Source organism: Bombus vancouverensis, chromosome 6, assembly GCF_051014615.1.
Source record: "Bombus vancouverensis nearcticus chromosome 6, iyBomVanc1_principal, whole genome shotgun sequence".
NCBI lineage: Eukaryota > Metazoa > Arthropoda > Insecta > Hymenoptera > Apidae > Bombus > Bombus vancouverensis.
Window position 1 is genome coordinate 18,988,096 of NC_134916.1, and position 13,213 is coordinate 19,001,308.

The window sequence follows — 13,213 nt, forward strand, 5'->3', positions numbered from 1 at the left end:
TATAGAGACAATCACAAAATTCTTTTCCACATTTTTCACTTACTGTTCCCTAACGATGCACTTTCACGCAGTGAAAACTCTAATATTTTAATACGAGGAAACTAATTCTATGAAAAATTCCACAGACATAAATTTGTAATATATTGGTAACATCGATGTTACACACTGCCGTAACTGCAGGAAAAACCTACTATAAGAACAGCCTATGGAAAGTTGCTTATACCCAGCCTAAAGTGCCAACATTCTGCTCTTTACCTCTTCGTAAATTATTTTAACCATCGTACAAGAACATCTATCTCTTGGAATATCAGAGTTTAATCGATGCCAGACAGTTGCCCCCGGCTGTTTCGCTTTGTGGCCACGAAAGACGAGAAAAATTACACGGTGAAGGTTCTCCACACGTATGTAGCACATTCTAATTGCGATATTCCAGTCAGCCAACAAACGGTAGTTGGTTGCTTTATTGTAAAGACGGCCACATTATTCGAGACGTGAATCACGCGAGTAACAGTATTCAAAGCCACGATTCTTACAGTTGAGAACCATTCTGTCTTGCGGGCTTCTGTGTCTAGAAAACAGGATCGATAAAGCGTCCCTGAAAGTCGTGTGCATCGCAAAGGACGAAGAAAATTTTCTAATTTATCTTTCTCTGAAGTCACTAATTTTCTCCCATTATTACCTTATTACCCATTTCCTCGACAACTTTCTTTTTATTTAATAACCTTTCACTTGTCGAATAAAGAGAAGTTCGTTTAATCGGACATTAATTAAAATCAGATAAATGGATCTCCAGCGTAATCTGATTTCAAAAGAACAACAAAATAAAATTGATGCTTAAAACGACGTTGATTCTTGAAGTTGAGCAGAGAGGATATTTGAAGTGGAATAAAGAACGCGTTGTCAGTGATAAAGTGGTTTAAGTCGTCGCTTGAATCCAAACGAATAGGCGTGGAATATTCGTGTCACGTGTTAATCTCGGAGCACTAATCGCGCAACCTTTCTCAGGGTTTAATTAGCATCTCTATGCTGACCGTGCGTTAATCCGAGAAACCTTCTTGCACAAGGAAAACGTGAAAGTGGCGTAAGAAGCAAGTCGGATTCTGTACTTCGCTATAAATCATCGACTTTGATCGAAATTCTATATGATACGGTTTTCCAACAAATGTTTCATACGCGATGTTTTATGATATTAAAATTCATATTAGGAGGATTAAAGTAACGAGCTAAAGGTTGTCGTTGAATTAACTATGCTTTAAGTGACTCAACATTTTTTAAGATATTCGAGCTGCAAGAGCCTTGGAATAAGATAGCGTAGGATTCTTCTTAATGAAAGAAGCCTTACGGGTAGGTACGCACCTGTAACGCTCATTCACACATCCACCCATCGTAAACACACGTTCACGTTCACACATATAAAATATTTACCACCGGTAGAGCATCGTAGTAACCACCTGCTAGGGTCACGCATACCGTCACATTCTAGCTACATTTATCCGTATATAGCGTATATGCACAGTATAATACACAAAGAATATTAAATTCGCTATTAACGTAAATATATTATTTATGTCTTCTATATATATATATATATCTTACTTATATCTAAGTCATTAATACATTAATAATGTACTGATATTCTTTAATAACATTCATATAACTTGGATGCATCAGAAAAAGATACCCATTAAACTTTTCCATTTACTCGTCCACGTAAAAGACCCATTAGAATACTTTAGGTTAATTTAAATTTTTCATTCATTTACCCCCACATTCATTGTCACAACAAACTATGTTTGTTGCATTGGCACTGCAAAATCTCTATCGACATACCAATAGAGAGAGAAATCATATTTAAAAATCAGTATAATATTTGCATTGTGTGTGTTTCGATTAACCAAGATTCCCTATGAAAGGAATACATCAAACGAGACATCGACCGGACTTATCGCGATTGCGTATACCCTGCATCGTGTTTAATTACACATTGTATCAACATTGAAAGTTACACAAATAAATTTTATATTTCAGAAGAAATATATTTATATGTACCCTTTTTCACACGACACAGCTTTTTTACTGCGATACACAGTGCAGTTTTTGGATTAACCAATTTCTATTTACTATCTTGGAATAATTGAAAAAAGTTATATATATATATAAATAAAAGCTGCTGATTTTTAATATACAAAATACATAACAAATGATATATTAGGTTGTCCGAAAAATTTCTTTCGTTTCATAAGATGATAATAGACGAGCAACAATTTCTGTTTTATATTATTTTATCGAATCTATTATTTCCTTATAAAACGAAAGAAACATTTGGGATAACCTGATACAAGAATACCTATGTAAAATATCCAAAGGACAGCGTTCGTTATAATATTCAACAAATCTTTGGCTACTTTTTAAATGTTTGTAAAATATAAATTTGTATAAATACTCGCAGCCTATTTATCATCTACTTTTCCAATAACTGTAGAATGTTAAAAACTCAGATAAATTTCATTGAAAGAAGAATTGTATTCTTCTCGTTTGTTTGAAGACTTTGGATAATGAACAGAGGATAAAAAATAAATTCGATTAATTCATTATTCGCTATTAACTTGAAATAATTTTTATATATCCACGATCATCGTATTCATAGCAAGTGCATATAAAATAAAGCATTCGCAAGACTTTCTTTGGACAACAGGTAGACCTCTCGTACTCGGTAGGCGGAAAGCCTACAACTCGTGGGATTGGGCAACCATGATGCACCTTGATAATTGTGCTTAAGTGTGGAACGAATATCGACCAGGGAATAAAAAAAACCGCGATGCAACAACGAACCATGAAAAACGACCAGTGAATCGCATCGACTGTATTTAAGCGTTTACTGATGGATAAAGAAACGAGAGGTTATCGACACCTGTTCTGTTCCTCGTACAACTACAATAGAATGAATGGTCATCTCGGTATCGATTGTTTGCGCGGCTAATTGTGCAAACGTTTTGTTCTTTATTTCTATCCTAACCAGATAGTTAAACGTTTTTTCTATTAAATTATTTTGAAAAATACTACGAAAAATTCTGACACGTGTAAATTAATATAATATGGTACAGTTCAAGTTCTTTCGATGCTTCAAATATTAGATTGTTCCAAAAGTTTCTTTCGTTTTATAAGGAAATAATGGATGCACAACAGCTTTTGTTTTATATTATTTTATCGAATTATGTATGAGCCTTTTTGTTCCGGAACACGTTGTGCAGTTCCTTATAAAACCAAAGATACTTTTGGGACAATCTAATACTTTAAACACTTTAAATTCATGAACTTGTATGAAAAATCAATGACACGACTACTTTTACGATAATATTCCTGGAACACGTATTGACTCCAAGGCGAATGAAAACACAGTCTCGGTGATATGTGACAGCACGTTAAATTTTAAAACATGTATGCAAGTTTCTCTGTGATCTTCGACCGAGTTCATATGCATGTTGTTATGGAATTATTTCAATAAATTCTGTTTTCTGATTTTATCATGTTTAAAACTGTACGTCGACTATATCCGTGATATAGATACTTCGATGTATTTTATGATGAAAGAAACGATAAAATTGGAAGGAATTATCTCGCTTAGAAAATGCAGTAAGTGCTTAAGCGTTTCACGATGAAACGTTATAAACTATAAAGATAAACAGATTAATCCGCAAGTTCATTTACCGTTTATGCTACTAAACCTCGGATCTAGATTTTGTTACACGAGTCCAATAAACTTGGACACGCAACGCGTAGCGAAGCAAGGATCTGCACGTAATTTGCATTTAAGTAAGATTAGTTCAGCGAGATTACGCAACGTCTAACGAACGCTGGCATTGAGCGACACTTCGAAGTTTCATGGAACACTGGGAAATAAAGTATATATGTCGAGAATTATAATGAGAATTACAGCGTATTTGCTGTTTCAAGAAACAACCAGCGGAACAAGGACAATGTTAATACCGTTCTCGTTCCCGTCTGACTTTCAGACGTCGCGAGAGAAATAATTTCAATTTTCCTGCAGACAAAGGATTTATACAGAGTACCGTGCAAATGGAAAGTTGTTCGTGTCGGAAATTCAAAAGAGCAAACTCCTTAAATCCTCGGAAAGCCTCTGTTCCAAGAATAAAATGTGCCATATTATTTTTTTAACGAACGGTACTTTCTTAAATTATTCTATTGTAGATTACTTGTTGGATTCGTAACACTTTGCTTTTCGCCGTAATTAATAAAATGATCTCGCGAATTTCCGGGCAATCTTTCGATAACTCAATCGCGTGAGAACGCGTTTTACGTAAATAGTACATGTTTTATGCTACTGATCTTCTTACAGCTACGATGTGATATGTGTTTCGCTGTTACATGCGCAGCTCGGGGTTCTAGTTTATTTGAGCCACGGTGTGAAATATAGTACATACAGCGACACTCGTATCAATATTTGCACACGACAATATGCGCGACACGTTTGTTATATATATATATATATATATATATGTTTGTGTATAATAGTTTACTGCTATTTAATACATTAAAAGAGATATTGCAGTTGGTAAAAATATATATTTTATTTATTTAGTGCACATGGTGAAATAGGATACTGTAGAGGATCTAGGCCACAACTAAAAAAATAGTATAATGATTATTGCTAATAAACTTCTTAATATCCTGCAAAACTGTAATTACTCTAGCCGTATACATATTATTTACCGTAGTCATAAACGAAACCTCTTACGACCCACAGCTCCTCGACTTCTGTGCAGTCATTGAGAATGTTTCGCCTAGAGATGCGCGATTAACCCGATGCTACTAAGTCGCATAATGCAATAAACGTGCTACTATATTAGCTCGTACTTGAGCATTCCATCGAGTCTAGCAGGAAAAGCTGGAGGATAAAGAACGAGTCAGTGGCGGGCAACCTGTATCTGTTATCTAAGAGGAAACAAGTCGAAGGGAGGTAGAATGATGAAAGATACGATGCGCAACAGCTGTAAAAACTACCTTTGGAATTAATTGACTCGATATGACGGGAAATCGTGCTCCGAATTGGGTCGAATTTTGTTCGTATGGAAGAGAACAGTTCCGAGTTTAAGAATTCGTCGTGAATAGAGAAAAAATAAAAAGATTATCATCGAAACATACACTACCCCTCAAAAAGTATACTAACATTTCCTTCTTTTTAATAAGATGTTACTACAGATGTTATTGACGACGTGTTAATTAGAAAATTACGGCCAAATCAAAGTGCAGTGACTTTATTCTTTTTAATCATTCTAGCTATGTAAAATGGAATGTTGTGACGTGATTAAATTAGCTTTCAAAAAACAATATACGATAATAATAAGTATTATAGTATTAATAATTGTCAAACTAAAAAGAACTGGCTTGTTACATGACAAATTTTCCATTTTCAGATTTTTTGATGTTTGAAGTACAAGTCAGGTTAAAAAGACCTCTGATGTTAGTAGAACCAATGATATCTGAATAATTAATATATATATATATATATATATATATATAGTATAATAGCGACATAGTCTGATGCTACTTCCGAACAGTAGCGCAAGTGGATCGACGTATTTTATTCAGAGATACAAAGATTACGAGGAAACATACATATGTAGAAAGATTGTGCTACTTTCTGTCGAAAAGTATACATTGAGTAACCTGTCGGAACTTTTAATTCGTGTACAATGACAACCTGTACACAGTTGTTATAAGAATGTCCTTGTAACACTTAAATAAGAGGTGGATGCATAAAAGCGTCTAGATATTAATATTGTGAAAAAGCTCGCTTCTATAGGTATATTAAATTACAAAAACTTTTAGTGTCCATAGCACTTCTCGATACAGCTTTCTACGTGATACTATCAAGCCGCTATTAAGAATCATATTGCACGCAATTTCTATGGGAATTATGAAATGGGAACCACAAAGACAACCGCATTAGTTAGTTGCGCAACAGTAATAACTCACGCTTTACTTCGTTATATTCAAATGACTGTGACTCAGTTTCACTTTTCCTACTATATTTGCATATAATATCGACTAAAAGTATACAACTTGATTTCTTTCGTATAACTAGAAAAATTTGATAAATTTAGTCCTGCTGTTGCTCTCGTTTCTTCTTCACATTTGTATCTCTTTAGATATCTTCTTCCTTATTAATACTTTATCTATAAGAAGCATAGAATACGCGAAAGATAGTATCATATCGAGTACTAAAACCAAATATTTAAAACCCATCTGTATAATAAATAATATTTATTAAGATGTAACATTCATTTCGAGTCATATAAACTCGAAAAGAGCAGCAGAATTGATAAAGCAATCAATTTTGTATTTACATTGACTATTTTATCTGAATAGAAAATGTTCTAATTATTTCAAGAGCATGTGTACGCATGTCATTTTATTTACGAAACAAATTTATTAAACGTCGAACTCCTGCTCTCTTTGACGCACTTTTTGTATTTGACACGGACAGTGAAATAAATCGATAAGCGATCGATATCGCAACTATGAACTCGAGAGCCGGCAATTTGAACGCGAGAAATATCGAGCATGCGCAATCGACGGGTACTGGTCCGCGATGGATCAAGGAAATACGCGCGTTCGAATCAAAAGAATTTCAAAAGCATGACTCACCGTCAGGATTGGTGAAGTATCCCCATGTGGGGGTCGCGGTGGTCGCCGATTGGAGGACCAAGGCCAGAATACTGAGGGCCAGAGCACCGGCGGCGCCTCGCGCCGCGACGGCGCGCTTTTCGCTTCGTTGCGGATCGGTTGTCGTTGTGGCGACCGCCCTTACACCCTGACGGCTGTTCGAATCGGTTGCCATTCTTCATACCGTTTTCGTGTCTTCGCCGATCTCGTATGCCACGCAACAATCCAATACAAACACTTCCTTCTTTTACTTTTCTTCTTACTTTCGTTATTTTTTAACTCTTCCGTTCGTTCGATTCACATTCTCTTCTTTATGCACACCGACTTGTTACGCTCGTTTAGTAAAATCGATTCGAGAAACTGTAACGATTTATCGATGTCCCGTGACGTGTACATATACCGAGGTATATGGTGGCTAATTACATCGGTGATGAACATCTCGACGTCGACTTACTCGATAATCGAATATCATACACTCCCGATACGATGTCACGTAACACGTCGAGTATGGATAGGCGCGTGCAGGCGTGCATACACGCAATCGATAGTTCGAGGTGGGAGAATAAAGAAGAGGAGTAGGGAGAGGTATGTATCGGCTTAGGAGAATTCCACGTTCCGTGTCACTCTTTCTTTCTTTACCCGCCGACAGAGAAAGAAGCATACTCCACCTTTATATCGCGTGTCTCTCCCTCTCGCTTTCTCCCTTTTCAGCTAAAACCCTTCTCGCGTATATACGCACCTTACTACCTCGTGGCTCGAGCTCGAGCAGAGACTTGGAAACCGGTTTTTGCGATGCGCGAACCGGCGTTGGCTAAAAATAAAAGCGCCTCGGATTCTCTCTTCTCTTCGCTGTTTCACTCGTCTCTCGTAATTTTCTGTCTTCTCGTAAGTAGGCGTCCCTCGTGGAGCAAATCTTCCGGGGATTACTCGCGACCGTTGCACGCGCGCACGCACCAAGAGATGTATCGAGCGTTCGATCATGAGCGATCGAATCGCGCGCGGTCGTCGATCAACAATCGCGTCCACCACCTGTCATCGCTATTTATCGACGGATCAAGATGGCGCGCGAGGAAAATTACTTCCTGAATAACTCGAAGCTTTTCATTCTGACATTCCGGATACTTCTACGCTGTGTCTTGGTGTGTGAAGTGTTAACTTCACGTCAACACCTTTCTGACGAGCCAGAAATTATTAGACAATTTCTTCGACCGTGTTTACGAAGGTATAAGGCTCGAAAGAACAGGTAGTTCGCTAGGTTAGGTTCGTGCACGCTGGATATACGAACCGCTTGATATTCACCGTGGTGCTATAGTTATCGATCGTACGAGGATAAACTCGCTTCATTTCGTGCCACGTCTCCTTCTACCGCGTTTCGTAACCGTTCCAGCATTCGCTACGTCTTGCCAGACCATCTTATTCGCGTCGAGTCTTCTCCAGTGTCCAACCATGCTTCGTCTCTATCTCCGATGTGTCAAACGATTTGAAAATCCGTCGAGTATATCGGAGTTTCCCGCTCTTTCGCGATGCTTTTCGCTGCGAGCCACACTCTCCTTCACTACGAACCTTACGCACCGTGTCACTGTGTCACGACGTATACTGGCCTCGTATATGCACGCACACGCGTCGATAACTGGTTCTCGAAGAAATTTCGTCGTGTTGTACACGTCTAACGTGTTACGATATGTATACGAAGAACCTGAATTTCGTTGGATTGTCCTCGCGCGCGTGACCAACGGAGCAGAAAAAAAACCTTAACGGAACGACGACACGTAAACGCGAAAACAGTGACCCGCGAGATGTTTTGTACTTGCGTATTCTAGCCGCGCTGCGTGCATACGAGACAACAAGAGGGAGAGAGAGGGAAAGTAAGGAAAGAAAGGGAGAGCGAGGGAGACGAGAACAGAGAGAAACAATACGCGTACGCGAGCCTGCGCGCTGCGCGGCATACTGAGGCGACCGGCACCGTCAAGCTGACTCGAATGCTCCTCACCGTCGCGTCGTGTCCTCTCCCTTCCTCTCTCTCGCACCATTTACCGCGGCCACTACCCAACCTTTTCTTCTCTTTCTCTCTCTCTCTCTCTCTCTCTCTCTCTCTCTCTCTTTCTCGCCCGATTCCGTCCCTCTCTTTCTCTCGTTTTTCCTCCCTCTACACTTGCATTTGCATTGCTGTCGTATGCTTTCATAGCCGCCGCCGTATATGCCCGTTACAATTGCATTCTTGGAATAAAATGCTCCCCAAGTATGCATCTTTTTTTTCATCGCGGCTTCAACTCGAGCATCCGGTTGAAAAAGTAAATTAGTCGATAATTCACGGGTCTTCAGCATTGTGATAAATGGAGTGTTAACGTTAATTTAATTGGTGTTAATCGATCGTTAACAAGTCCGCTGCTGATGTATTTCTGCTTACTGTAAAGCATCAAAAGGCTGTAACTTATTAAATTTACGTCATCGTTGATTCCGGGTGATTTTATCAGTGATTAATTGAATTAACATTAAATTAAAGAAAAGTGAGACACTTGTATTTTATTCGTTCTTTTTGTAAATGTCTTTTAACAGCAGTTCTGTTGACGTAATCTACTTAAGTATTCTCGTTTTCTCGCCTGTTTTATTTAACACTATAAAGATGTAGACACCGAAGTCTTGGAACGTTGAATTTAAAAATGGACCACATGATACGTATCTTTTGCACCTTGAAGTTTTGATGCACACGTATTTACATTATGCCTGCAAATGACGCAAAACCTTCTCATGACATTAATCTTAGAATTTTAGGTTCTGAAGGCTTGATATTGCGAATTTATATCTCTAATATACGAGGAGAAGACGCTATGATGTGTATGTAACGCTATATGTCTTTTCAAGACAATAAAGCTGTCGTCGCCAGTAAATTAGTTTGCGCATTACTTATTTGAGATAAGAGACAGTTGTTCCAGTTGCTCCAAGCTTGAAAAATTTATTGCTTTAGGAATTCACGGTCGGCATTTGAAAAAACTTATTTATTTCATCGTACGTTCAATTTATATTCATAACTTAAATATTCGTAACATTTTATAAAGCAGAAACAAGATACAGTACTTTTATATCGCATCGATTATTATTGAAACAGCTGACTCGTTTAAGATAAAGAAATTAAGAAAGAAAAATTGGTTAAAGTTGCAATTCTTGTTGCTTTTTTGTTTGCAGAACAAAGAAAATAGTAAAAATTGTTAACGTATACATATACATACATGATATGATTTTGGTATTGTAAATTGACAAAGAACTGGTTGTGTCAAAGATTCTTACATTCTTGCACGAACACTGACAAATATCAAGATGTTATGACGTAGGACTATATAATTGCGGAAGTGTAACAATATCCCATATGTTTTACACACAATAAAAAGGAAACGCACTCGCATGCGTATGTCATGCGAACTGTTATAAGAAGTCAACGTGAGCAAAATACGTGGTGGCATCGTTATTAAATACCAGGGCCATTAGTCGGGCATCGCCTTAAACGTATTTGATTTAATGCGTCAACCATAATCTTGATCCTCTTTCTCATCCTGTATGTGCACCTCCAGGTATTTCCGTTCGACTTTAAGCGTAATTAATATTATCATATAATGTGCTAACTACGCGATCCTTCGTGCAATAAAGTAACCACTAACGTAGAAACTTTATAATTCTCTAATACTCATTGACCAGTTCCAACGATATAAGAACTTGTTAATCTTCTAGTTTTCATTGATCCCTTGATGTTATATATTCAAGATAATCTGTCAATTGAATATATTTATATTGTATATTACACAAATATTTGCAAAATATTTAACAAAATTATGCAGCGTTGTTCATAACGCTTTCCAATACAGAGCAATTTAAATTATGATTTACCAAAAGTTAATTAATCTCGGCAACATTCGTACGCTATTGTAATACACGATACTAAATATGTAATAGTAACGCGAAGTACGTGTTTCATTGCGGATAAAGTAATTAATATTTTCTCACGAACAAGGTATGCTACGTCATACCTTTGCACGGATTATTCTTCGTACGCTCGCAACAAATTAACTAATAATAACGTCCATTCATTGGCATGTCGAAGGCTTGGTGAAACGTAGCATCGTCCTCGCTTTCAAATTATGGTTTCCTTGGCAACAACGATGTTTCAGGATAATAAACTTGCAGACCTGCGAGGGAAACATTACGCGAAACTCGTTATTTCACGACCGATGAATTGCGGATGCGATTCATGAAAATGCCGATGTCCATCGCTGATCGTTTAAAACCTTCCGTCTTATGCGTTGAGGCGAAACATTTCGCACCAAAAGTTCTCGAATCTTCCACTTTGAAAAATGAAAACTAATATTCTTATTGGTAATATTTTGAGTCAGTTTTATACAATGCAATAAATGTTTTGGTGCTTTTCCTATCCTTTCATATTCTTTCCAATTGTGGGTCGATTGATTAATATTATGCTATTAGCGATACTTTCAATACGTTGATCGATATAACAAAAGGATTATATTTCTAAACAATTTAGATGAACGAATCAAATATTGGCAGTGGATGGAACACTGCCCGTTTAATATAGTAATGTCTTTGCTATATTAACTATATTATATTAACTATATATATATATAGTTAATCGATGCTTTTAGGATATTAGCTGTTTTTTTAAATGATAGAGTTTTAATGTATCATTATAAACTAAAATTAATATCGTGACTATTCCTTTTTAAAATTGTATCAATTACGAATATTCCACAATCCCAAGATCTGATTAATATCTACATGTAGCTACATACCTGTTACCTACATACTTAGTTTCAAATCCATTAATAACATAGAACTCATAAAAATTCTTAAAGAAGAAACTCGTTAAATAGTACTACAATACGTATCACACGATAAGCGATATCAAGCTATTACGGCAGAATAAGAAATAAGCAATTGTTTGGTTATAAATTCTTGGAATATCATTTCATTCATCTCATTCGTAATAACGTAACATTAGTAATGGATTTGAAACAAAACATATTGATATCATTAATGTGCAAACTGTTCCGTTCTGACTGAACTGTTTCTTTACTTGTTCAGGATCCAATTTAACTTTCCTTCGTCCATGAGACAATGGAAGTTTCGACAATGCATCTCTCGCATCTTCTCTCGCGTACATTTCACATTTACTATATAGAAGAATGTACAACATTCGTCTTCTTGTTAACTACTAGAACAGAGAAACTTCTAACTTGTTGGTCGATCTCCTTATTCCTATTTCTAATCAGCGTAGAAAGTTTCGCACAAAAGTCCATCGCGATAATTGTTTGCTACCACAATGATCTTCTTATGCTATCTTTACTATGATCATGACTTATTAAGTAAGTCAATTATACCTTCCCAATCGAATAAAAAATAATAGTATCTATTATACCTAACGTGTTGTTACTTTATTTAATTCGAAGAACAGCAGCGCTTGAATTAGAAATTAACAAGTTCGTACCACATAATAACTGCAATTAGCACTTTTTCTAGTTCATTTTATAATTAACACGTTCCGTGACTTGCGTATCGTCAACAGACGATAGATACCGACGACTATAATTTGTTATCGATCGAAGAAAATATTCGTTTATTTATACATAAATGTAATACAATATAAACTTGACGTGTTTCACGCTATTAATAATTCACATACATCCGCCCTGCGCATCAAGCAATTCAAGCCGCTAATGAATTATACGTACAGAGAAAATCTACAACCTGTAACTTTCAACTTACAAATTCACCACTATTGTTAAAATGATTTATCGCGCAAATATTAATAACTTTAATTTTGTCCTCTTGATCCTTAAATTCTACAAAAACCAGTAACTTCGATGACGAAGATCGAAATTCTCGATACAAAGAAGAGCGCATATGCTACGTGTCTCCGTGTACCATCCGCTTCAAAATCCTCGGAGAAGAGTATCTGGCAAATGTCCAGTCACCTCGATCCACATATCAGTTCGCCATCAATTTCGTCGTCTGGCCCGAACTTCACATTTCACATTGAAAGACGCGACAAACACAGAACATAGAACGCTGTTACTCCTCTGGTAGAGTCTCGATGGATCGTTGTCGAGGCAACTAGTAGCGGAGGCCCTTCAAGGTTGCTATGCACGCTCTCACATAGTAATCTTACGCAATAGCACGCAGAGGGCTGGGTGGTTCGTTGAGGGGTGTCGCGAGGACGAGCGTGAGCCTCGGGCAAGCGTGCAAGCTCTGTCCGCATCCCTGCGTTCAAGGTTGATTTATCGAAGGTCGCGACTTTTACGAGCACGCCGCGCTCGTTCGAAAGCGAATCACCGTTAACCATCGCACCGGTGCCGTACGGTTCTGCAGCACGTGTTCAAGAGGCGGCAGAGTCGATCGATCGGCCGATAAAGGTCGAACGGATTCGCGGAAGATGAATCCCGTGGAATCCGTCACGGATATCAAACGTGATCGTAAAACGAGCGTACGATTATGCAAAGGAAACTGGCGTTGTTATGCATAC

The 13,213-nt window shown here is 37.4% G+C and overlaps 1 protein-coding gene across 2 annotated transcripts in view; it reads right to left on the bottom strand.

Annotated features, from left to right (window-relative positions):
• The window catches only part of LOC117159747 (uncharacterized), a 54,403-nt gene extending 45,745 nt beyond the window's left edge, over positions 1-8,658 (bottom strand). Inside the window, exons 1-2 of one of the 2 annotated variants that reach the window (XM_033339883.2) lie at positions 7,142-8,658; positions 6,670-7,047 (exon numbers count right to left, since the gene is read on the bottom strand). In XM_033339883.2, coding sequence (XP_033195774.1) covers positions 6,670-6,862 — 193 coding nt within the window. In that variant the 5' untranslated portion in view covers positions 6,863-7,047; positions 7,142-8,658. Of the gene's footprint in view, positions 1-6,669 lie in introns of both variants that reach the window. The other variant, XM_033339882.2, reaches the window with a different exon arrangement.
• Positions 8,659-13,213: the final 4,555 nt, after the last annotated feature.